This window comes from Telmatherina bonti (genome assembly GCF_933228915.1).
Source record: "Telmatherina bonti genome assembly, chromosome: 3".
NCBI lineage: Eukaryota > Metazoa > Chordata > Actinopteri > Atheriniformes > Telmatherinidae > Telmatherina > Telmatherina bonti.
In genome coordinates, this window is record NC_136621.1 from 25,705,870 (window position 1) to 25,731,981 (window position 26,112).

General features: G+C 39.7%; 1 protein-coding gene across 1 annotated transcript in view; it reads right to left on the reverse strand.

Annotated features, from left to right (window-relative positions):
- LOC306754264 (uncharacterized protein) overlaps positions 1-26,112 on the reverse strand; it is a gene marked incomplete at its 5' end in the record, with an annotated part of 41,638 nt that overhangs the window by 2,181 nt on the left and 13,345 nt on the right. Inside the window, 17 exons of the mRNA XM_079238207.1 lie at positions 1,561-2,194; positions 2,277-3,061; positions 3,237-3,375; positions 3,548-3,649; positions 4,188-4,295; positions 5,759-5,826; positions 6,813-6,894; positions 8,433-8,617; positions 8,707-8,805; positions 10,576-10,848; positions 12,303-12,417; positions 14,278-14,372; positions 19,655-19,763; positions 20,146-20,254; positions 23,142-23,263; positions 23,512-23,607; positions 23,790-23,935. Coding sequence (XP_079094333.1) covers positions 1,561-2,194; positions 2,277-3,061; positions 3,237-3,375; positions 3,548-3,649; positions 4,188-4,295; positions 5,759-5,826; positions 6,813-6,894; positions 8,433-8,617; positions 8,707-8,805; positions 10,576-10,848; positions 12,303-12,417; positions 14,278-14,372; positions 19,655-19,763; positions 20,146-20,254; positions 23,142-23,263; positions 23,512-23,607; positions 23,790-23,935 — 3,267 coding nt within the window. The remainder of the gene's footprint in view (positions 1-1,560; positions 2,195-2,276; positions 3,062-3,236; positions 3,376-3,547; positions 3,650-4,187; positions 4,296-5,758; positions 5,827-6,812; positions 6,895-8,432; positions 8,618-8,706; positions 8,806-10,575; positions 10,849-12,302; positions 12,418-14,277; positions 14,373-19,654; positions 19,764-20,145; positions 20,255-23,141; positions 23,264-23,511; positions 23,608-23,789; positions 23,936-26,112) is intronic.

Genomic DNA, 26,112 nt, shown 5'->3' on the forward strand with positions numbered 1-26,112 from the left:
AAGCTCTCCTTGAAAAGGGCATGGAGTGGGCGTTCTCAGTAGAGCTCTCTAGAATCACTTTTGGAATGGCTGAAATGACAGACCATGACTGAATTTGGGGTAATACACTTTAAAAACAATGTTGTTGGACCTCTGACACTCATATGACCTTCTTAAAAAATGTATAATATTGGACCTTTAATGATTTTGTATACTCAAACAAATGGTGTTAATGAATTTGTAGAGTTTATTTGAGCATAGATGTGAAAGGGTGTGAGACGTACAAGCCTAATAAAATAAAGAATTATAAAGACAGTTTTATCACTTACTTTTAAAACAGCATTAAATCTCATTGTGACATCAAATATGAATTAGTGCCTGACTGAAAGTATGTTCGTCAAAAATCTGATTGGATATGCTTTGTTTTTTGTTACTTTTCTTTGGTTCAATCGAAGCCCGGTGATGGAGAGCTGCAGGTAAGTGCAATAAGTTGTTTCCATTACATTAAAAAATGGCATTTGTTTCACCAAATCACAACACTTAAAACCAGCGAAAGATCCATCCAACCATTTTCTAAACCGCTTAGTCCAATTCAGGGTTGTGGGAAGCTGAAGCCTATCTCAACAATCATTGGGTGAGAGACAAGGTACACCCTGGACAGGTTGCCAGTCCATCACAGGGCCATCAGACAAACACTCAAAAATAATTAATCTGAGGACTGAAGAGTCATTCATGTAAATGCTCAACTAGGCTCAAACCAGAGTAGCCCTTTAGAAGTTGCTCGACATTTCCCATCCAGTAGTCAGAGGAAGATAAAAAGGTCAGAAACAACAAAGAATAACCACAAGAGGTGCTTATTTCTCCTTTTTTCCGCAGGTCTTCCTGATTAAGTGCAATTGTACATGTTGTTCTGTCTTTCCTGTCGTCTCCAGCCCAACCAGTCGAGGCAGATGGCTGCCCTCCCTGAGCCGGGTTCTGCTGGAGGTTTTCTTCCTGTTAAAGGGGAGTTTTTCCCTTCCCACTGTCGCCGCGTGCATGCTCAGGATGGGGGATTGGATTGAAGTCATGACTCAATGCAATCAGTTGGTTTCTATTATAGGATATGTATGAATTGGCTCGAAATGATGTGTATGTTGATTCATGTATGTAAAGTGCCCAGTGACAACATTGTTGTGAAGTGGCGCTATACAAATAAAGTTGAATTGAATTGAATTGTGCATCTTTCTGTGAACATGGTAAAGCGTTAGTTCATCTACACATTTTCTGTTTATTTTGTCAGAAAGCTAAGACGCATCAGAAATTGTGAGTGAAAGGGAGTCCATTAGGACTATGTGGTCTCTGAAAGCTTTTCAAGCATGCTAATTTTCTCTAATAAAATCCCGGATTTTAATCAGTGATTAGTTCATTTCTAGATTTAGCCTCATAATGTTCTTAACTGTCTATGTTAAAACATCTGAAAACTGCTGAAAACTGCTCTGTCTTTCTCTTATGTGGACAGTTCTGAGACAGACTGAGTTCACCAACAGATTACCAAAGTTTTCATTTAGTAAATATTTGTATTCGTGTGTGTTTGTATCTCACCAGGGCTCTGTGCCATCTCAGCATTATCAGGCCCGGGTATGGGAACTCTGCGAGTTGGGGTAGGAGGATCAGCCTGTGTCCTCCTCAGGGTGACTGCTGAGGGTTTTGGTGAGACTGGTGGCTTCAGAGACTTCCTGGCCTCCATCCATTCGCAGCTCTCTCTGCTGGTATCTGACTTCTCAGACACCTCAGACACCGGCCTCCTTCTTAGCACAACGGCACCGTTCTGCTGCAGCTCGCCGTCGATCTTCCGGCTACTATCCGGAGAATTTGACTGAATATTGCTTTGAATGACACGTTCTGGTTGCTCCGATGCGCGTGGTCTCCTTCGTATGGTGTCTGAGCCGGTTGTCATGGTAACCACAGTGGTAGGTGTATCAGAGTCTTTCGCTATAGGACGTGGCTGTCTTCTAAGCGTTGCTGTGCCATCTGCGTTCTCATTTGCTGAGGTGACCACAGTAGAGCGGGGTCGTGGCTCTGGACGCTGCTGGGCCGGTTGCCGGGGTAACTCTTCTGTGTGATCACCAGGTAAACTGTCAAGCCCACTGATGGTTCTACGTCGACTCATAACATCATCATCCTCAGATCCAAGGCCTCCTGCACCTGGTTGGCGACGAAGTAATGGTGGACTCACCTGAAGATCAAGTAATTGTTAGTAAATCTCCTAGTTGAAATGTTAAAAAACACAATTGATTCAAACATTCACACACTCCCACCTGCAGGTAGTTGGTGCTGCTTCCTGGACTTTTCTGGACGATGGATGTTTCCAACATGGCTGCAAGGCTGCGAACACTCCCAGAAGCACCTTCTGATCTCTCCAGGCCTGCAGACTCCTGAGCTCTTAAAGCTGCTCCTAGGCTGCCGCCGTCACTGGCTCTCCGCTCTCGAAAAGTTGGTATCCCTAGCAGCCCGTCTCCATGTCCCTCTCCCTCCCCATCGCCCCCCGTAATGGAAGAACAGGATCGTTTTGGTGGCGTTGGGGGTCGACCTTTCCGACGTGGACGAAGAGTAACAGATGATTGGCTGCGGTTAACAGTGACATCGTTAGGAACGGCAGTATGTGTGGAGCTACTGCGGCACACAGTGGCATATTTAGAGTCTGATTCGGAACCAATGAGACTGTGAGTTCTCCGTCGCTCTTCCTCCTGACATGGCAGCCGCAGAAGCGGTACCGCTGTATCGGCAGCAGCCATCTGGGTGGAGGGTCGAGGCCGAGCCTTGGGGGACGCCTGTTGGGTGCGGGCATGTGGAGGAGTTTGTGGTGGGGTCAGGGTCGGTGTGTGGGGCGGGGTCTGTGAATGTGAGAGACCTGGGCGAGGTTTGGCCAGTGGGCTTGGGACACCATCCCTCTGCCTCCTTGCCTCTCTGCGAGGTTCAGAAGAGGTGCTGCTACCTGGGCTGGTTGGCGGTGAAGAGGAGCTTTGAGGAGGCTCAGAGCCACTTTCACCTCTCTGTAGCTGCTTCAGTCTCTTTACTCCCATCATCATTTTCTTTTGATGTCCTGAGTCGATGCAAATTCATAGATTGATAAAGAAAACAAGAATTTATTGCGGAAAAGTCACATTTTATTTAAATGTTATTTAATTCTCCGTCTTCTGTTCATATTAATAAAAATATTTGATGTAATTTTATTTTAACAATCCTTTTCCCATCTTAATCGTGTAGATGCTTCTTACCAAGCTTAGTAATGCCAATCTCTTGTAGATCTTCAAGGCTGATATCAGAGACAAAGTCAATGTTTTCATACCCATTCTGCACAAGAACTTGGTAGTACTGACTGAGGCCCAGGTGAGACAGCCAGTCTGCCAGGTTTGCCTAGAATACACACAGGGACAAGCAAAAATGATCATTTGGGTTACAGTTCCACAAAGCTCGACTTCAGAAGAACTTAACCAGGTAACAGAGCAACATGTGTACAGTACAGGCTTGTGCACCAAAACTCAAACCCGCTTTCTTTTATTTCTTGATGGCCTTAGGAGAGCCTTACAGGTTTGTGGTCGGGCAGCCAGTCTGTGGAGGGCAATTTGCTGATCTCTGATGTTAACTTCTTTCGATGTCCAGGCTTCATGACCCCTATCGCTGTCAGGTCCTTAAATGCAAAGCACACTTAGTCATGTCATGACTTCACCCTCCTCCACTGTCAGTGTTTTTTTTCTTTCTTTCTTTAATATGAAAACAGTTTGATGCCAGAGTGACATGTGTTCATGAGCTGCATGTGATGTGCCCTCAGAAATATTTTGCTTGAGATAATTTCAAATTAGTCTCCTGTGGGTATATTATGTCAGAATGCTGTGTCTGCTTCAGCATAGACACACACACAAACACACACACTCATATGCATACACAATGATGCTAAAAAAAACCACACAGAAGGACAAACGCAGAGCATTGTTTATAGCACAGACTGGAGTATGAGGACGTGTGTGATCACGGGTGTGTAAATGAAGCAGACAGAGTATGAGAAGTGATGAGGTTCAGGACTCACACCAGGGAGGGTCAGGTGACAGAGACAGGAGGGTCATGATAGCATCATCCAGGTCAGTGGGGAGCTAATTTGTGAGCTGTGCTTGGCGGAGCCTTGACAGACATGGGGCAGGGCGTGAGGGGGTCAGGGTATGCGACCTTACCTCAGGGGTCATGCAGCTAATGGTGTCTAGATCATATCCAGCGGTGAGGAAGTGGGTGGTGTAGAACTGCAGCTGAAACTCACCCAGCCACGTCACTACTGCCTGCTTCTAGAACATAGAACACAGAACACTACTGCCCGCTTCTAGAAGAGTCCGCAAGCTTCTTCTAGAGAAAAGAGTGCAGGCCTGTTCTAGAACACAGCAACTGTCAAGGTGGTTCTCTAGCAGCGATATGTATGAAGTACTAACTGGCAAATGGCAACGTGCTCCTGAACACATGAGAGGGAATTGTTCTGCAAAACAGAACAGTGATACAGACATGACCCTGCCATTGTTTCAACATTTTATTTATTAAACTATCTACATTTGTGGTACATTATATTTAACAACTAAAGAATAAAATTACTCCCCAGCTTAACTATAAGCTATAATTAACTATCAACAACAATAATATTGATAAAAATCAAGGATGATATAAACACTAAGGCACTAAAAATGAACTAGTCGTGTTTTGAGATCACTGCCACTTTTTAAAGCTGAGTTTATGCACCTTTCCAGTACAAAAGGGTAATGGAAATGAAGGACAATATGGTTTTCATAGATAGTCAAAACATATTCCAATTTGTGATGGCTTATTATTATTATTATTATTATTATTATTATTATTATTATCATCATCATTATTATTATTATTATTATTATTATTATTAATAATATTATAGTTTTTCAACCACAATTTTGATGAGAATTTTACACAGATGGAATGAAGAGGACAACATTTAACTGTTAAATATTAAAAGAGATTACACTATTGTTTTATCCAAGGCATAACTAAAGATTATAATAATACAGTGGTCCTCAAATTATCTTACAATGAGTCAACTTCACTTTAATTTAATAAAGAAGGTAAAAAGGGGCAGTTTTTTTTCAGCCAGTCTATAAATAAAATTCCATTCACCTGAATTATACAATATACATAACAGCAGAGGTCTCAAAACTTTTACTATGGCTACCGAGGAACGCTAGGTGTCGCCTGAATAATTTGTCTTTAAATGTCTGAGATACACACTTTATTCTGTGAATGACTTCATAGACAAAAAATTCGGAATGAGGCCAACCAATGAAGACACACTACATCATTACTACTTTTCCTTTTCTGACTGAACCTCTCTGTTGCCTGGCAACCAGTGAATGTTTGATAATGGAACGTGGCATCTGCTTGGTTCTAGAACACACACAGGGTGTTTAACCCTGGCATCACAGAGCAGTTCTCAAGCAGAGCAGCAGCATGTGGGTGTCTCAGTGTGGTGCAAGGGCAGGGGGTGGGTGGAGGGACAGAAGGCAAGACAGCAACTGACTCCTCGATGTGTCTGTCACTCTGCCTGTCTCCATGGTGACACACTTGTATGCCTATCCTCAGGGTGTCAGCTGTTCAGGTGGAGCTCAACATAGAGCTCACTGTACCTGCTGAAACCCATCTTGGTGAGTTGTCTTTCTCCCAAACTAAAGCTTGGCTTGAGAAAAAAAAACAAAAGCAAACTGCAAAAGAAATCAATCGTTCAAAAACTCACTCGCACGTCATCCTCCTCAGCCTTCCGTTCAAATGACCGCTGCTCATGAACTGTGCAGCTAGAGGAACCTTCAGGTTGAAATAAACAATGAACAAACAGAATTATTTAGCTGTATCTAAACAATTCCTGTTATAATGGTTTAATTCTAGAACCAGATTTGTGGATACAGTGATGCAATTCATGATTTCAGACATTTCAACTATAGTTGTAACAAAACTAAGAAAATGAAAGACTAATATACTCCCTTAATTGATTTTTTTTTTTTTACTTTTGAAGCCAGTAATTGGCATTGTCTGTTGATCAAGAGCATGCATAAGGTTTGTGTTCAAAACTGAACTAATTCAGGTGTCAGCTGATTTGTCCAAGCCCTCATAAAAATTGACAGCAAATCAAGTATGTAATGCCCAGTTTTAGTGAGGTGATATGTAGTTTGGGAAACTACTGTGAGCTGCAGCTTTTCAGACTAAAACAAACAACCAAAACGAAAAGTAAAATCAAAGTTTAAGCCTTTGAAAAAAAAGGTCAGTAAAGCATTTGGATTTATGTAGTCTCTTTCCTCCTTTACAGAAGCTACAGCTTCTCAAGCTAATACTGTTTATACTCCTCCATGTGCAAGTAAATGTGACAGCAACCAAATTCCAGAGAAACGATGAAGATCAGTCTGCTTGTTTCAAGATAAATGTTTCAACGTTTTTCATTAATAAAATATAACTTAAAGTGCTATAATACAAGGACCGAGCAGAAAAAAGCTGCTGGTGTTTAATATAAGCAGACAGGTGGTCTTTAGAGGGCCAAGCTGACTAAAAGTGAGCTGAAGAATAAAAGTGATTCAAACAAGCCCTGAGGGAGTTGTTGGACTTGTGAATGTCGCCTTAATCATTTCAAATTCTCATCATTTACTTTGAAGTTTTTTTGTTTTTGTTTTTTTTAATGCATCAATCTACTGCATTTATTTTCTGCAAGTGAGGACAAGATGGAGAAAAACACTACAATAACTTTTCTGCAAATCATCTTGAACTAAAACATATTACTGTCTTGATGAATATGTGCTTACTTGTTGACTGCTCAACAGACTGCGACTGCTCCAGGAGGTGCTCCTTGGCTTTTACTGATTGAGACAGCACAGTGGCCAGGAGCTAAAACACAAACACATACAAATGTATTAGCAGAACCATAAATAAATATTTACTCAAGCATAGTCATTCAAATCCCAGAGGTGCCTTGTGACTCAGCTCAGTACACACAGAACAGACAGCTTGCAACCCTCGTCTTCCTGCTTCTGCACTTCCTGCTGCAGCTTAAATATCACAACTGTGGAATAACTATATTTTCTATGCATAAACATGGGAACACTATACACTTCGCAAAATGAAGTTTTTTAAAGTGCTGCTTGGGACCCCAGATAGATGTGAGTCATCTATCTGGGGATGACACAGCACCAGGATGGACTGTGGGGAGAAAATCAAGCCAGCCAAGTACAGTATGATGGTTAGGAGAATGGGTCTTACCATTCATGTAGATTGGCTTAAACATATAGTTGCTGATCAAGCACAATACTTTACATGACCAATACTGAAAAGATGGCTTAAGAATGATCCAAGAGACACAACAAGTTTAAGATATTCACTTGGTCTCTACATTCCCCAGATCGCAATTCCATTAAGAATATTTGGGATGCGCGGGACAAACAAGGTCAGTCCATTGCATTGTTTTCAGGGCTTTGCATTTGATATTTTAGCATAGACAGCAAAAAATATTTAGCTCAAATATGCCCTACATCTACAGTTTTGTTTGACCCATATTTGGCCTTGATGCATGACCGCGTGAATGTGGCTGACAAAACTGACAAGGAAATTGAAGAAATCTTTTCTCTACTGGCTGGTTTCTCTTCTGGCCACATAACACTTGTCTTAATACAAGTCCAAGCCAACAACTGACATCTCGACCACATGTGGGCCACAAGACACATGCCACTGCTGTAATTGAGCTGTAAGTGCCAAAAGTAGCCTGGTTTAGGTCCAAATGTGTCTTCTGTCTGGTTCAGAATTGTTGTCACTAAAAGATCTAGTATAAATATGAAGCAAGTAGTCATATTGTTAAGGCTGACCAGTGTTTGTCACTGGACTATTTTGACTTGTCAGAAAGGCTTACCATCTAAATGCCAAACATAACAATATGTAGTCACAAACTTACATTTCAATGCAGTGTAGCAGTCACCCAGCCAATCATATTTAAATTTAGGGTTTAAATAATATGCTGCTGTGAGTGTTACACAAAGCAAAAATAAATGTCCTAAAGAACTTATTTGACTTTAGAGTTCATAAGCCACTGCTGCAAATGGCCTGCAGTGACAATGAAATACATTAAGACTAATCCGAGTGATGTTACATAGATGATAAAGTAGTATTTATTTGATCTAAATTTAATTTCTGTAATCTTTAATGGTTGCCATGTTACTGCAATGTGTTTACTGTTGAAAAACGTGGTGCTGATCTCTGCAAAAAAAAAGACAGGAAACAGTTGTGGTAAAATTGGTTACTAGAGTAGTCTTTATTTCCTGAAAATGTTTTGCTGCTTCCCAGAAATGACTTGTCTGTTGTTCTGTAACAACATCCCAGCAACACAACCAAACATGCACTAAAAAAAAAAAAAAAAAAAAAAATCAGTGTCTTACCTTTACTCCCTCTGCTTGTGCATGCAGGCCTGGAGCATTAAGGCCGTGCGTGTTGACCCCTGGTGTGGGTGCTGGGTGTGGACTGGGTGCAGGTGTAGTCAGAACGTGTGTGTTTCCAGAGCTCTGAAGGCTGCTTGATGACCGAACACTGCCAAGGCTGCCAACACTCCCGCTGCGTTCACCACCTGCACACGTCATTGCAAATTTAAATAAGGAGCCCTTCTCAAATTCAGACTTTCACACTGTTTTCCCATTAACATGTTTGTTAGTTTACCTGCCAGTGGTTTGCGCAGCACCCATATGTCCTCGCTGGTGCTGCTCTGATGTCCTAAAGTGGGAGAGCCTTGAGGACTTAGCTCTGCAGGTCGTGAACCTGTCACACACGCATGCACATACACACATACATTCATAACTGCAACTGTTTTACTCAAAGTATTTTCGAGGAAAGTTCTTACTATCACAACAGCAGTTTCTACTTAGCAACACAACTATAATGTGTGTGATAATGTGTGTTGAAGGTAAATGAACACCATCACACACACAAAGTTACACTCACTCACCTACACATGCAACAGATCAAAGTGCTAAATATTTTGTAAACCCCTCTTTGTTCAGAACACCACATTGATCTGATGGTGCATCGTTGGTTGGCATTACTTAAATATCAAATTATCTCAAAGTGAATGATCACTCAATCATTGCAACATCTCTAATTCAAGCAATTGCATTTTCAATCTTTTATAATGCTTTTCTTTCTAATACTTTAACAATGAAAGTTTTAATAAGTTTTAGTCCAGAGTTGTGTTCATTTATATTTATATTTGAAAATATTCTATAGATCTTTAACTGGATTCATATGAGGTTATTTAGCAGAGTCCCTGTTTTCACTCTTTTATTCCTCAGAAACTATTAACAAGTTGCTGGAGTTTGGAAGTAATCTTGCCAGCCAGTGAGTTGGCATACCTACGACTGGCATTAGTGGTTTTGTTTTATAATGTCATGCTTTCAGCATGTTTAACATGCATGTCATCTCATGTCATCACAGTGACGTGTCCACTGTGGTAGTCTGGTCATAGTCACATAAAAATGAGAAGGCTAAAGTAATGCAATGTATGTCATTCCAGCTGGTGTCTGTCTAGCATCCGCTCCAAAGCTACTGATTAGCAATGAGATGACTTGTTCTATGTTCTGATTACTACTGCTAATAAAGTTTAATTTATGTTTAAATAGTCACAGACATTTAAAACGTCCCATCTCTGAAGATGGTTGCAATCAGATTATTCAGTTTTTTTTATGATTAATTTTCAAGTGCAGCCACGAAGCATGTGAAGTTAATTTTATAATCATATTCATACAACTAGGTTGTCTGGAAACACAGGCTGCTTTTGTTTTGTTTCAGTGATCAATGGTTTTTCAACTTGTGTGTCATAATCACAGATGTCTTCACTGTTGTTGCAGTGAGTTTCTATAATATCCTAAAGAGAGTATGTCTGGATCATTCACATGAGAAAGTGCACTATTTGTGAACAAAACAGCAATGACTGAATGGAAATAGAATTTGGATAACATTCATTTGCGTTTTTATGGGTAAGTAGTCAGTTTTGCTGTATATGCTGTGTTTCAAGTAAATCATGAAAATATATGCATTACCAGTCAAATGTCTGTCACACTTTTTCATTTGAAGTTAATTGATGGATGCATCCAAATATTTGAGTGGTACTGTCATAAGGTGGTGAATAATGTGCCTCTAATGTTTTTTTTTCTAATGCACTTATAGTATGTTAAGTTTTGGAAACAGTATTGTGGTTCGGATACTTTGATTAAAGGGTCAATTCACTCAGAATAAATTAGATCTGTTTCAGCTGAAAGGAGTCTAATGCATTTTTTTCATCTGGTATTGAAAACTGTAATGAAAAAAATCCATAGATTTATCTGCAAATAGTTTGTACTATTTCTACCACTGAGACAAAATAATGTGCAATAGAGTGAAACAACAAAAATCCAATCTACAGTGGTTCAGAAAACCTTTTTGTCATCTGGGTGAACTGATCCTTTAGTAAACCACGACATCAAGCTAATAGATGATATGTCGTTTTGTTAAAGACTGTGCAAAGGATGCTTATCTGTGATTTACAGTATGTACCTGTCTGACTCTGCTGCTCCTGAGAAGTGGAGAGAGGAGGAGAAGTGGACAGAGGAGGAGTAGACAGAGAAGGAGGAGAGATGGGAAGAGGAACATACCCAAATGAGGAGAAGCGAGGGAGGGACTGTGTGTCAGGGTGAAGGGGAGGAGGGGGTGGCATATGCAGAGGGAGGACTTTGGAGGGGGGGTATGAGTGTCCGTTGACCGAGGCAATGGGACAGGGATTGGGTCTGCGGAGCAGGAGTGTGTGGCACTGCTGGGATGGGGAGTGACCTGGACACATGCCAGAAGGACAGGGAGGTCGGGGTGCAAAACAACAACAACAACACAAAAACTGATCAGTCAACTGGAAACAAAACAAGTCTAATCAGAAAATGCAAAAATAATAACTGATTAAAATTAAAACATGAAAACAGAATACATCCATATATCCACGGGGAATATATCAATTTAAATCAAAATATATTATTCTGTGGCAAGAAAGCAAACAAACAATATGAACTAAAGCATCACAATTTAGCAGAGCAGGGGCCTGATCTACAAAGCAGGGTCAGTGGCTTGTTGTAGTAACTTCAGGTTCAGCTTCGGATTTTTGGTGTCACAAAGATGATTTACTATTTACCTTTTTTTTTTTTTTTTTTTTTTTTTTTACCTACATTACAACTAAGGCTTGAAAACTAACCTGCCCAAGAGCATTTTATGTTCCTAACCAAGACATAATTTCATATTAAATAACTACCTCCCAAGTAATACATTTAGATAGTACCTTAGTCTGACCCTCCCAGGGCACACAGAAGACAAATGGACAGTTTAATCTACAGCCTGCGTTGGTTATGTGTGTAATTTGGTCAATTTGCAACGGGCTTAGCTATCTGGCACAGAAAACGGAGCAATACCACTGGAAATCACGGTGGTATTGACACACAACCAGCAAAAAGAGAAAACGAATAAAGAAGAAGAGGAACAGGAAGAAGACGATGCAGAAACCGCCAAATTAAAAAAAAACACCAGACAAAGAACAAGAGACAGAGAGAAGTTGAGGAGAACAACATCCACATCAACTGTAGATTTGGTGGGAACAGTTGAATAGAGGCTGTGTGAGTGTGTCTGCAAATACACCCACCAACCAGTGACAAAATGTGGAAGTGAACACTGAACTCAGCACTGCCCACAAGTGGATGAAGTGGCTTAACAACCATGGCAACATAAAAGATTGGTAACAGTAGATGGGTTGCTTTTACCCTACCAGGAGTACACAATTGTGGGTGTTCGTCTCATGCCAATGTGGACGTACCCAATGTCGGATTCACTTCCAAAGTTGAAAATCAGTGTTGTAAAACTGCTTAGCAAAATCTCAATTGTCAGGGATAGTAAGGCAAGATTGGTTTGGAGCTACCCTTAGTATTCTGAACCTGCTGTGTGGTACAAGCCCCAGGTTGTTTGAGGGAGTGTTATCGATTCAGGAATGTGACAGAAGGAGCAGAAAGTTTTGAGGAAGAAAGAAGGAAAACAGCCAGTAAAGGGGTGTCCTTGAATCATGAAAATGATTGACAGGTTGGGGAAAACATGTGCTGCTCAAAGAGGCTGATGAAACTGCAGCTATCTACAACTATGTATAAGCTACAGCAGAACTGCTGCATTCACACATGCAGAAGCTCACACACCTGCTCACGCACACAAATACACGCATACACCCACGCGCACACAGCTGTGATGTGGGTGGTCACCTGCCCTCTTGATGACTTCCACCATATTAGAGGGGAAGTACCCCACACGATCATTTCCAGTGCGGTTGTCATGAATACAGCCTTTCCATCGGCCATCAGAGTGCTGCTCCAAAACCTAAACACACACAAAAACACACACGGGGATAATAGTGGTAATAGCACAGTTACATCTCTACAAAAAAAAAATATAGAAATGAAAGACAACTCAACATTTCCAATTATAGAATGATAAAGCTTGACTTAACTTCTGCTAGTATAAAACAAAACATGAAAACATGCTGCCATGAAATACATGAATACAAAATGAGCACAATGTGACCAGGAACTTTTCATAAAAGTCTCATATTTAGGGGGAGTAAATGATATGTGTAAATGGTATTTATAAAAAAGCATAAATGGAAAAAAATATTTTATGCATTTTAAATATGAAAGAAGAAACATAGCAAACATGACTCTGTTCATTCATGTACTCAAGTTAACATAAACCTGTTATCATTTGAAATGCAGTATATTGTGTTGCCTATGTCTACCTTATTCCCTTTTCTATCTCATAAGTTTTATTTACAAGCTAGAATTATTTTTTCATGGATCAGCTAGTTACAAAACATAAAACAGTTTGTAGTAACATAAAGTTTCTCACTTTAATTATTTAGCAATCACTATCTATAACTTCATTAAAGATTCAAATCTTTTTAACATTTAAATTTAAATACATGCATGCTGTATAAACACAAAGCACTGCACAACAAGGTGCAAAGGCAAATCTACAAACACTGTCCTTTTTACTAATATGAGCTAAATAAATGCAGGATTTTATTTAATTTAATAAAAACATACATAAAAATTAAAATAAGGTATTATGAATTGTATATACTCCTTTTGATAGCATTGGTGGATGGAGGTATGTAGACAGTGACACTGGGGTACTGCAACCACCTAATGTATCTCAGATTTAGTCAGTCCACAACACATCAGTTTACCAGCAAAGGGTGCCTTCACCTCTGCCTTCTTTCCATCTTTACACTAGTTCTATATAATTTAATCAAGATGTTGTGTTTATGTTTCTTGGCATGTGTTTTTTTTTAAATTTTTTTTTTTTTTTTAACTTTTTACTTTTTAACTTGATCCACTCCAACTTTGGATATGCTCTTGTTTTCTATTACGTTCTACCTGAACCTGTCGTACATGTGGGACTGGAGGTGATGGGTTACCAAGTGAACTAATGACCCTTTTTCACTAGCACCAACTAAATGTCAGTTTATACTCGCACAACATCTGCCTCAGGTCAAGCCCGTATAGCTGACACAGATGGAGTGTGTATTTATACTCAAGTGTAGGGTCTGCAGATGGCAGAAGGGTTGATATCAGCTGGTAAACGCCACAGGATGGAGTTTTTTTTATGGTTTGCTTCAGCTCTGGTAAGTATTTCCCCTTTTTAGAACAACAGTAGTGGCACTTTCATTCAGCTGTAGACATACATATATATATGACAACTGTTTATATGCACTGAATGCATATGTCTATGCATTCAGTGACAAGAACCAAACATTCATAAAAATGTAATAACACTCTGACCAATCACAAGGGAGTACTTCCAAGTAGCTGCATTTGGGTAGCCGGGATGCACGTCAGGTCCGACGAAGTGCACTTCGAACCACTTTGGACCTACGCAGAGCCTCTGACGGTTACGGCACAATAGATAATTTCCATTACAATTGAGGTGTCCCCAGTGTGGGTGGGGTTACGAAGTATTACAAATTTGTTTGTACTCATCACATTTTCAGCCTAACCTCAATGGAGTAGGTGCTAAAAATGTGTCTACTCAGTCTGGGAAGATAGAAACACCTGCAAACCAGGAGGAGTGGTGTCGGGATGAGCTGAATAGGAGCTAGTAGAAAAAGTTTGTGAGTACATAGACAGAGTCCAGAATGTTGACGTTTTATTTAATTATGGAAATATAATTATACGACTGTACCGTGATGATGTCTCCAGCTTTGATGTTCAGGCTTGTAAGGTCATAGTTGTTGCAGTAATCCTTCAGTGCTCGCACCTGCATTGCAGCGGAGGCATCTACAACAAGAGAATGGAGGAAATGCCAGCAGGCACAGGCAGATCAGCTTTACTGATACATTGAAACATTAGAAAAGCATAAATTAAATTAAAATTAAAAACAAAAGAGAAAGTAAAACAAAATTAGAAAAAAATGGTACTGAAAACATGATCAATTTAAAAAAATTAAAGCTTAAAAGAAATTGAGCAGATTTGAACTTTTAAATAAAAACTATTCAAATTAAGTTAATTAAGAACAAGTGAATGTTTAAAGTGGAACTATTATGTGCATTTCAGGCTGATTTATTTTTATTTCTGAGACCAGAAGGGCTGGGATTGATCGAGTTATTGTCACAAATCGCTTTATTTACTTCAGACCGACTCTCTCCGTAGGCTGTCAGATCAGCCTCAATCCAACACGAGTGGATTGAGACTCTTCCGCATTAAGCCCCACCTCCTGCCACTGCACTACATCAGGAGCGCGCACCGCAACTGCTTTCGCCGTCATTGTAACATCTCATAAACAGAAAGATTAGGCTAATATGAACTCAATAAAAAAACAAAATACAATATCAACACATAGCATACAGCCCTACATGTTGGAACCTGAATCAGACCCTGAAAAAGAAGTGGAAAACAGCAACTCACAGCAACGAATGCAGCAGGATGTCTCTTTGGTAAACTCACCAGCCATCGTTGGAAATAACTTTATCCGACGTTTTCCACCCGCCTGATGTATTTGTACATGCCCTTGTTAACTGGAAGGTAACCAATCACCGAACCTTATCCCCCGGGACGTCACAAGGATTTCGAAGTAGAAAAAACTCTCTAAAATGACGCGTTTTTCGTCGCCATGGAAATCGAACGGACAGAGTGCTGGAACTCAAACTCAAATATGCATTTAGGTGATAAAAAACAGTGCTGTTCACATGTCTGATGAGGATTTAACACTGTAACACTGTAGAAAGCTCAGAAAACTTGAAATACCATAATAGCACCCCTTTAACATGGATTTAGATAGACTGTTTGTTTCAGCTCATCTGTGGCTTTCTGGTAGGTTCATACTGGGCTAAGAAGTTGCTGACGCATTTTGGTCCTAAACCATTCAGAATTATATAGACCAGCAACAGAACTTTGTCCTGTGATGGACAGGCAGCCAGAGTAAAGACCTCAGAGCAGGATTGATGAGGTCAACTTCCCTGGTTTTACACAAGCAGTAGAGTTATGAATGAGTTGCTGTTGCAGTTTTTTAGGTAGACTTGGAAAGACAGTGTTAAAATAATCAAGCTGACAAAAAATGAAGAAATTATACTAGATTTTCCAGGTTTCGCTGTGAAATCAGATCTTTTACCTCTGACAAATTCTTAGGGTGATACGCTTGATTTCGGATTTTCACTACTACATCCACATTTCTGGCCTGGTTAGGGGTTTTGAGGTTTATAGCATGACACTCTGTCGTGACCTTTAATGCTTTCTCTTTGGCTCTAAGACAATCACCTGAGTTTTGTTTAAGCTAACTGAAGAAAGTTTAGTCGCATCCAGTCATTAAGTTATATAAATCTGTGTGTTGTCTGCATACAGTAGCAATGGTAACTAATGTTGTTATTTATGATCTGTGACAGTGGGAGCATGCAGATGTTAGACAGAAGAGGCCCTAGGATGTAACCTTGGAGAACTCCACATGTAATTCTTGTCTGATCAGATGTAAAGTTACCTATTGGCACAAAGTACTTTCTGCCCTCTAAGTATGTTTTGAGCCAGTTTAGTACAGGACCAGAGATGTCCAGCCAGCTCTCCTGTCGTTTCAGAAATATGTTCAACTACACTAAATACAGCACTGAGCTCTAGTAAAACTAATACTGAGATTTTTCCATTGTCTATATGCAAACATATATTATTGGGCTGTTTGGTCAGAGCGGTCTCAGTGCAGTGGTGCTGTCTAAAACCTGGCTGGAAGACACTATTGTTATTTTCTGTTAAAATGCCATTTAGATGATAACGTTTTTCATACAGTTTCCTACAGGAGTAAATGTTGAAGGCTTTTTTTTAAAAGTTAGAAGCTCTAATAGCAAAATAATCCTGATCTCCCCACAGATACAAACCTAGGTCGCAACCAAGTGGTCCCTTGACTATGAACAGCTTGACAGAGAAAACAAACCCTGCATCATACCAGCCTCCGTGTTGAACTGTCCAACTTGTTCTCACAGTTTTAGGTCCTCTCAAATGGTTTTTGATAGATAATGATCCACAGTGTCATATAGTTTTTTTTGATGCCTCAGAGTCAAAGCTAGAAAAATATATGAGGCAAACTTAGTGCCAGTAGAACTGATCAATACCCTTATGTCTATTTTACTTTGTGAATGAGCTTTCATGGTATTTTAAGCACTTATACAAAAACAAGCATAAGTTTTAAAGGTTCGAGATAATACGCTGATTCATCCATTATCCTAACCGCTTAGTCGGAGGAAGGGTCGAGGGGAAGCTGGAGCCCATCCCACCAGTCTTTGGGCGAAAGGCAGGGCACACCCTGGACAGCTCGCCAGTCCGTCGCAGGGCCATATTATACATATTTTCAGCAATTTTATTTGGGTGTGTCATTCATTCATTCATTTTCTGAACCGCTTAATCCAATTCAGGGTCCCGGGGAAGCTGGAGCCTATCCCAGCTGGCTTTGGGCGACAGGCAGGGTACACCCTGGACAGCTCGCCAGTCCATCGCAGGTGATCTAAACATATTGTTAAATATTTCAAAGGACTCTAAGGTGTACCATTGGTACATGCTTGATGGCCACTAGTGAGTTACTACATTTTTCTGGGCTTTTTTTTTTTTTATCTTTCCAGAATTTTGAAAAGCGATCTCTTGTTTTCTGTGAAACGTCTCATTTAAAACTGCCAACCACAACACAGGTTCAATGCATATTTAAAGAAAATGCTACAAAAATAAAAGAAAATAGACTGCGTGAGGATTTTTGCAGAAAATCCAATAATGTTATGTTTTAGGAAAACGCTTTGTTGGTGTGACAGGGTTAACCGATGCTCCTGGATTTGCACCTTCTTTGCTCATGTAAAGAATCCTTTAAAAAAATGTCCTGAATTCGGGTGGTGAACCAGATCAACCCCAAATCAATTGTTCCTTTTTCCTTTATGGAAATTTCTGGAAAATTCCTGATCTGTCCATTTTTTTTTAGTTATGTTGCTAACAGATAGACAGACCAAGCGATGCCACTAAAAACATAACCTTCACCTTGGTGGAGGTAATAATAATGGACAAGATTTATATGTCCGGACCCAAAGTGCTTTACAGGAAATCCATTACGAGTGGATTGAGACTCTTCCGCATTAAGCCCCACCTCCTGCCACTGCACTACATCGGGAGCGCGCACCGCAACTGCTTTCGCCGTCATTGTAACATCTCATAAACAGAAAGATTAGGCTAATATGAACTCAATAAAAAAACAAAATACAATATCAACACATAGCATACAGCCCTACATGTTGGAACCTGAATCAGACCCTGAAAACGAAGTGGAAAACAGCAACCCACAGCAACGAATGCAGCAGGATGTCTCTCTTTGGTAAACTCACCAGCTATCGTTCGAAATAACTTTATCCGACGTTTTCCACCTGCCTGATGTATTTGTACATGCCCTTGTTAACTAGTGGAAGGTAACCAATCACCAAACCTTATCCCCCGGGATGTCACAAGGATTTTGAAGTAGAAAAAAACTCTCTAAAACGACACATTTTTTGTCGCTATGGAAACCAAAGAAGGAGCGTGCTGGAACTCAAACTCAAACTCAAACATGCGTTTAGGTGATAAAAAACGGTGCCGTACACATGTCTGATGATGATTCAACACTGTAACACTGTAGAAAGCTCAGAAAACTTGAAATACCATAATAGCACCCCTTTAAGCAGTATAGAAAATAATGAATATATAAGCAGAAATTAATCACTGAAGGAATGGACTGAAGGATTTAAAAAATGGCTATTTGTAGAGTTGTAATTTCATTGACAGTATAGCATGACGTCACACACCGTCTCTCTGTGCTGATCTCGAGCACTGTGTTTTCTAGCCGGTCTGGCCACACGTTCATGTAAGTTCATGTGAATTTCCACCTCCTATCGCAGCCCTTGGCCCTCCCCAAAGCTCCAGCAAGAGTACAATGGCACTGTGTATTTTTGAAGCAAAATGGCGGAGAATGAACTAAAACATTCATCTAAAGGCAACCAGGATCTGATATTACTTCTAAAAACAACTATGGCAGTTGTCAACAAAAAGTAAGGGACAGAATTGGATAAACAGCCTTGAATTTCTAGAGTGGAGACCAAAGTTCTTCTAGTGTGAGTAACTACGTAAATATTTTTACGTAAGTAACTTTAACATGTATTGTTTTACTCAGCGTGTTCTCATTTTAGTGTTCACAATTTGGAAAAGGGGTTGTACAGGGGCATAGTGGTTAGCACCGTGGCTTCACTGCAAGAAATTTGCTGGTTCAATCCTCAGCTGGGGTGAGGTTTGGACAGTGGCCTTTCTGTTTAGAGTTTGCATGTTCTCCCTGTGTATGCGTGGGTTCTCTCCGGGTACTCTGGCTTCCTCCCACCATCCAAAGACATGCATGTTAGGTTAATTGGGTACTCCTTATTGCCCATAGAAGTGAGCGTAAGTGGTTGTTTGTCTCTGTGTGGCCCAGCGATGGACTGGCAAGCTGTCCAGGGTGTACCCCACCTTTTACCCAAAGACTGCTGGGATAGGCTTCAGCACCCTGCAACCCTCAATCGGAATAAGTGCTTAGGATAATGAATGAATGAGTTTGGAAATGAAGCAAGTGGGGTTGAGGGGTACAGGGAGGTGGGGCTCATGATATTTGATACAGCTGGTGTTCAACAGAAAACCCTGCGGTGAAATTATTTACTATTTTGTTCCTTTAAATAAAAAAAAATCCATAAACCTTCACACAGTCCATAAACCTTCGAGCTTACTTCTGCTGTCTTTACCTTCAGATCTGAAAAGACTGAAATTATTCTGCCTTTGTAGTGGCTTGAAAATCAGTTTTAAGCAGAATTTAAACCACTAAAATTGAAACAAAAATTTGGAATAAATACAGATTGACACTCTTACTGGATGCTTCCTGCTTAAGAAAAACCCCCTCAAAAATGTGTTGAAAAATGTATAAATAAATCTGACAGTTGAATTAACTATGATTAAATGACAACATAATGTTTTGTGGGATCACTAGAAGGAGAACTTCAACAAGTTTGTACCATGTGATTGTGCATTTGTGTTGAAGCTTATGTTCTCACCTCTGAGTAACTGTTTGATCTCACGGCTGGCCTGTGTGGTGGTAAACTGGTTAACAATGTCCAGGGCAGTTTGACTCAGTGTGTTCCTTACTCCTGCGCTGATGCCACTCTGGATGGAAGAAGAAAGGGAAATCAATAGACATTTTTAAAAGAAAGTGTAAAAAGGATGTGGTGGAATGCACCTGCCTGTTGCAAACATTGTTGTATGGGTTGCCATGGCAATAACATTCAATGTGGGGTACAACAGCATAAAAGACAATGCTGAAAAAAAACCTTGGTCAAAAGAAGGGATAGGCATTTCCATCTTAATGCGTCCAAGGTAGGTTTAAACATAGCAGTCAGGAGTCCAGACAGACTCCTTTGATAGTTTTATGTAACAACCCAACATTTTCCAACATATTTTTAACACACTTAAGTAGGATGAATGTTGAGATGTAAACCTTCTTCACGGAATAATGTTTGACAGCATTAAAAATAGCCACTATACTTACGTCTAGCAGGAGACGCACTACATCTGTTTTCCCACAGAGGGCAGCTTGATGAAGTGCTGTGCCACATTCAGACTGCCTGTTGATATCTATACCAGCCTGAATCAGCAACCTGCAGCACAACACAACACTCATATTAGTCTTTAATACAACTTATTCGTAGAACAAGTTCATCTCAATGAGAATCGCAAACAACCAACCTGAAAATAATATACTTATTAAAAGGAAGAAAAAATGTAGGCATTGATAGAAGATAAATTCCATCAGAAATTAGTTTTAGTTTTTGTGTGTTTTGTATTGTTGTTCATTTTTCTTTCTTAAAGAATTGTTTTTTGTTTCAGCAGGCAACAGGGTTGTTTCTGGCTTTGACTAGACAAAAGCCATCTACCTGAGAGTCAGTACACCAGAACGAGCTGGAAAGATAGTTAAAAAATGTACTGAAGTTAGAAGTCATGTAAACAAACTCTTTAAGGACTTTTTAAGGTCACTTCCAGTAAAGTTTTGAAACCTTGTGAGTCTGCTCACAATTTTTTTTTTTTTTTTTACACATTTGAGGATATTAAGTGAGCAAAACAAGTAGAGGTCAGGACTGAGGATTTCCTTCCTCCTATAGTCCAGGGTTTCATATATAACTATATATATATATAAAAAAGAAGTAATTCTGTCAACATTTGAAGAGGAACTTGTCTAAGATTGGACCCTGGACATTTGGACCTTTGGATAGTGAAGGTAAAAAGAGAAGGCAGGTTTAGAGTTAGGACTACTAAAGCAGCACTACAGAACAGAATTTTATACTTTGGTGCTCCTGTTTTTGGTTTTTTTTTCTGAGCTCTCACTTTCTTTTCTTTGCTTCCTTCAATAATTCTGCTTGTGTTTCTTTGCTGAATCCACGTTGACTCATGTTCCAAATGTCCAGTGTACTGATATTCATTTCCTGGCATGTGACACAGTGCTGTAAAGTAAAACCCTGCTGTGACCTGATGACCCAAAATGTAAAGAAAAAAATGTGAAATGTGGTTTCTCAGCCTTGGGACAGTGCAGGGGCAAGAAGTGCCTCAGGAATGTAAATAATAAATATCAGTGTGCCATCAAAAGGATTCAGAAGCACAAAACTTTTAAGGTTGGAAGCATTACTTTAACCCTCTGATGCATGAACTATTAAAAATCAATGCCACATTTTTATCACATGAAATATTTTACTTCTACAGACATGTACAGGCACTTTACTCTGTCTTTAATATTTGAGTTTTTATTTAGCTTATTTATTTATTTTATCTGTTCTATAGAAATATTTATAAAATTATAAATTGTCATATTTATATAATGAAAATATTCTAAAACAGTTTACTAGTATCCTTTTCTTGTCCTGTTTGTCACTGAGGTAAACTTGGTAATATACATGTACGTGTACATATGAACATTTATTCTATATTTGTTTATTGTTCAGTGAGTGGCAGTGTGATGAGTGACTCTCCTAAAGTCCACTGAAATGGCAAAATTGAAAATATACCCTCCCCACTTCTAAATATACAAACAGATTTTTTAATAGGTGTCCAATTCTAATGGTCACCATGCATCAAAGGGTTAAAGCCAGGGGGAAAGGGAGATAAAGAGGAGTATTACCCTGGTTATGCAGGGCATACATCTAAGTTTCTTTAATGCAAACCATGAAATATATAAACATTTTTCTATAGTTTTTGATGGTTAAATGTCAGAATAGGAAGTTGTGACCATTACAACAATATTATCTAAATTTAAAGAGATTGACTACATTAAAATTAAAATAAAAGCAATAACAATGAGCATATCAAGAGCAATTTGGGCATTCAATCTTGACAAGTCTTGTCACTTTATCAAATGGAAGGGTTGGGGATCATGGTCCTAATCTTGCAAAAACAGCCACCCCATGGTAGCATGGTACCCACTGCTGCCCAATGATGGAGGCCAATAGAGAAAGACTAAAGAATGGCAGTGAAAGACAGCAAACTTCAGGAAACAGCTGGTGTTACTGTGCTAAATGCCTCTGAACTTTTTAACACATGATGAGATCAGTCTGTGAGTTGTGCCAGTGAATATGAGATTGTGAATATAGTGAGCAAAAGGGCTTCTGCAGGCTTGTATTATGCGTTCCAATACAGACCATTTAAATTGTGTTTTGTTTGGCAAAATCTTCACAAACTGTACATGACATGTATATTCTCAGTAGCAACAATAATAAATACAGAAGAAGGATAACCAAAATAATTCTTCAAGCATGTGTTGGATAAAGGCTGACACACACTTACGGGTTTCTGTAAACCTTCAAAGATTTAGAAACAACACATTTTATGGTAACAAAACAGAGATCACACAAGATCTAGCTCTTCTGATCGTACAGCGTACGAAACATAGCTTGCAAAATGGAAGAAGCAGTGATGGTTGTTTTTGGCCTTTTCCTTTCTTAAAAAATGGCAAAAAAAAAGAGAAGTAATCATGGACAAAGTCCTGGAGATGCTGGGAATGTGAGCTGTATGTATTAGCGCCAGTTGGAGGCAAATAAAAATGGTCTCAAGTATTATAGATAGCTTGGCGTTCAGGGCAGTGCACCACATGTTAACATCAGTGCAAGCAAGTCAAAAATATTAGTAACGTTACATCAATCATTGCAAACTAGCAGTAATCCTTACATTTCACACACTGCGTGCTCAGCTCCTCCAAGAGCACCTCACACACTAAGTGATTTCTAGTCACAAACATGTTCATTATTTACAATCTCTCCTTTCAAGACCTTCCGAGTAGATTGGGCCACACAGTATCACACCCCACACCAAAGGAAAATCAGACACAAAGTTGTTCACAAACATCTGAAAATTAGGCTATTGCTGCCTTTGATCGTTAGGAGGAGACCTGATTAGGCTGTACTGTGTACCTGCCCCCGAAGACATACACATGGGCAGACAGAAAAACAGAGTGACAGCTAGTTGATGACAAGACAAACTGAGAGAAGGGTTCAGTCAGACCGTATAACTTCTATGTGTCCATTCTTAGCAGCAAGATGCAGAGGTGAAACTCCGTTGGGGTCTGAAGGCTTTGGTTCCAGCATGGCTGCACACATGTTACTGCTGAGCAGGAGCTGGACCACCTAAAACACACACATGCACATGTATACTTCATTATATGAAGAGTTCTCCGAGTCTTTTGTCAAACCAGGTAAAAAAGCTAAACATATAGCTCAACTAAATACAAACTAAAGATTGGTCTAGAATGTTTTTAGACATTTTAGTCTTGCTGTGGTATACATTTAGACTTGATTGAATCGCAATGCAGTCAAATAATAATTGTAGTTAAATACATTTTTGTTTGTGTTTGTTCTTACGGAAATGCACTTACTCCGACACGTCCAAATTCACAGGCAAGGTCAAGTGGAGTTTTTCCAGCTGTATCAGAGATACACGGATTGGACTGGTGTTGTAGCAGCATCTCTGACTGTAACACACACACATAGACATACAAATCATATGATGGTATCTGGGATTCCTGTTTAGTTACAAGACCACTTTATGCATGCATCATCAAACCTAGAAAACAGAGACACGCCTCACAAAAACATACACAAGTTCTGCACACAATAAAACATCCACAGTGCACACACACACACACAAAGTTACCCCATCGTAGTGTCCATGTTGAGCTGATAGGTGCAGAGGGATCTGTCCTTCATCTGACTGTCCGTTGACTGATGAGCCTGCCTTCAGCAGCATTTTCATTGGTTCAGTCTTCCCCTGCCATGCAGCATAATGCAGAGGACGCATTCCTACACAAAACACACACACATATACACACACAGACAAACACACACACAAACACACAGCCGTAGATGACAGCACAATAAAACACAGACATACAAGACCCCACAAGTACATGCACACAGACACAAAGATGAGCATATGAATGCATGCAAATACAGTTTTTTAAATAGATAAATCGTTTTGCAATTATACAGCCAGCAGATAAAAAAAACCTCCTATTTTCTTTCTTAAACTTGAATGTGGAGAGCCTAAATTAGTGGACTGAGTACAAAAGTATCTGCAATGATACTTCTTTCCTGTCCAACAGAACTTAACACCTTTTTTTTAAAGTTTCTTCAGACTGTGATGACTGTGATGAAAACTGTGATGAAAATTGACACTATTTTCCAATCACCTATACATCATTTATGGATGATCATAAAAGTATTAATTGAGAAACTGATAACAATAATTATTAAGTGCTTGAATGAAAGATTTGAAAACGTTTTGTCCTGACTGAACAACCTCAGGCACAGAAATAGCTTTCCATCTTGGAAATGACATCTAAGAGTTTGACATGTTTATGACCTTTGCAACCCTGGAATTGTTTTTCTATGCAAGCAAAACACTCATAGGACACTGGAGACAAACAGCCCCCAAACAAATGGCAAGTAAGTCCCTATCAGTATCTTGACATGGCCTAAGCAGACCTTAAGGGAAAGTGGACAACACATTCCTGCCCTGGAGCTATCCAGCAATAATGCAATGTACAATTAAGAGCAGGGAAAATAATCAACATGAAATCATTAACTCATATGTCTTACTGAGGACAATACACACCACTTTACAAGAGCAACTCCATGTAGCAGCAGACATGTTTCTATCCCTGATGTCAGAGATAAGCCATGTTGTCAAACTGAGTAAAGAGGCCCTCCGGGGTCCGTTGACATGAGAAAGATGTGATTCAGAGGGTTAGATAGCAGCATAATAAAGACAATGCAGCTGCTTGTGTTATAGAAGCTACACCCTCAATATGAAGATAGGAAACACATCTTTTTAACAGAAGAAAAAAGTGTTTTGGTGATTAAGAACAAGACAGGAGGATTTCACCTTGACTGTACTGAAATAGAGCAACACTAACCCCTACACCTCTGAAGAAAAGCTTCATGCAATGCACTTGGCCTAATTTCAAAAGGATCTTTTTCAAGCGTCCTGGCAGGGAAAAAAAAAAATCCCCTTTCTGGTGTAGAGATTTTATAGACTATGTCAATAATACTCATGTCTAGACAAGGCAATGTTAAAATAAAAATACACAAACCCATAGCAGATAAATCGTAGTAGGTCATGTCTTTTCAAAAAGATCAGTTTTCCACAGATAATGATCATGAATGTGCTAAAGAAATGTGACAATCCAAACTAAACAAATGTTCAGCTTTTGGAAAAACCCGTCATTATATGACAATGATCGTCCTGGCAGGGCTGCATGCTTAATAGCAGCTAACCTCGTTTTCCTTGTTATCATAATTTTGGACAGGATATCAAGCCCAGAGGCTTGCAGGGTGTCCAGGTTGGTGAACTCAGGCTGGTATTTTTCTGAATAAGAGGAAATGGTTCTCTTCAAGATAATGCTGGCTTTCTCAAATATTTGAGTGATTAATCTAAACCTGGAGTAACTTCTTGGCGCCAGATTTTTTTTATTTGAAGATAATTATCAGGGTTTAGCTACAAAATACTCCCACAGTTGGATTTCTTCACAGCTAGTTGCTAACTTTGTCTACATGCTGTCTGCTGCTGGGCACAGAGTCAAAAGCAAGGAGTTATGGCACTTAACAATGAGCTAAAAGATGCAAAATGCTTTGCAGAGCTGAGCTGAAATGCAAAACTGTCTTAATACAAATAATATCTCACATACAAGCATTAAATATGGTTCATACCAGCTTTAAAATAATCTGAATTGGAATATTTTGGCAAGAAATGTGAGCACTACTCTGGACTGGGAAATCTTTGTGCATCATTTCCAACATTTTCCCGACATGTTCACAGAAACACACCCGTTGAGGAGGTATGGCCACGTGGTAAAGATGCCTGCCAGGTGTACACCTCTATTTAGAGACACACGGGGCATAACTGACTGGGGAGCGCAGAGAGACTAGGCCTACATCCTGCAGGGATTATAACTCCCATCTGCCCTGAGATTTCCTCT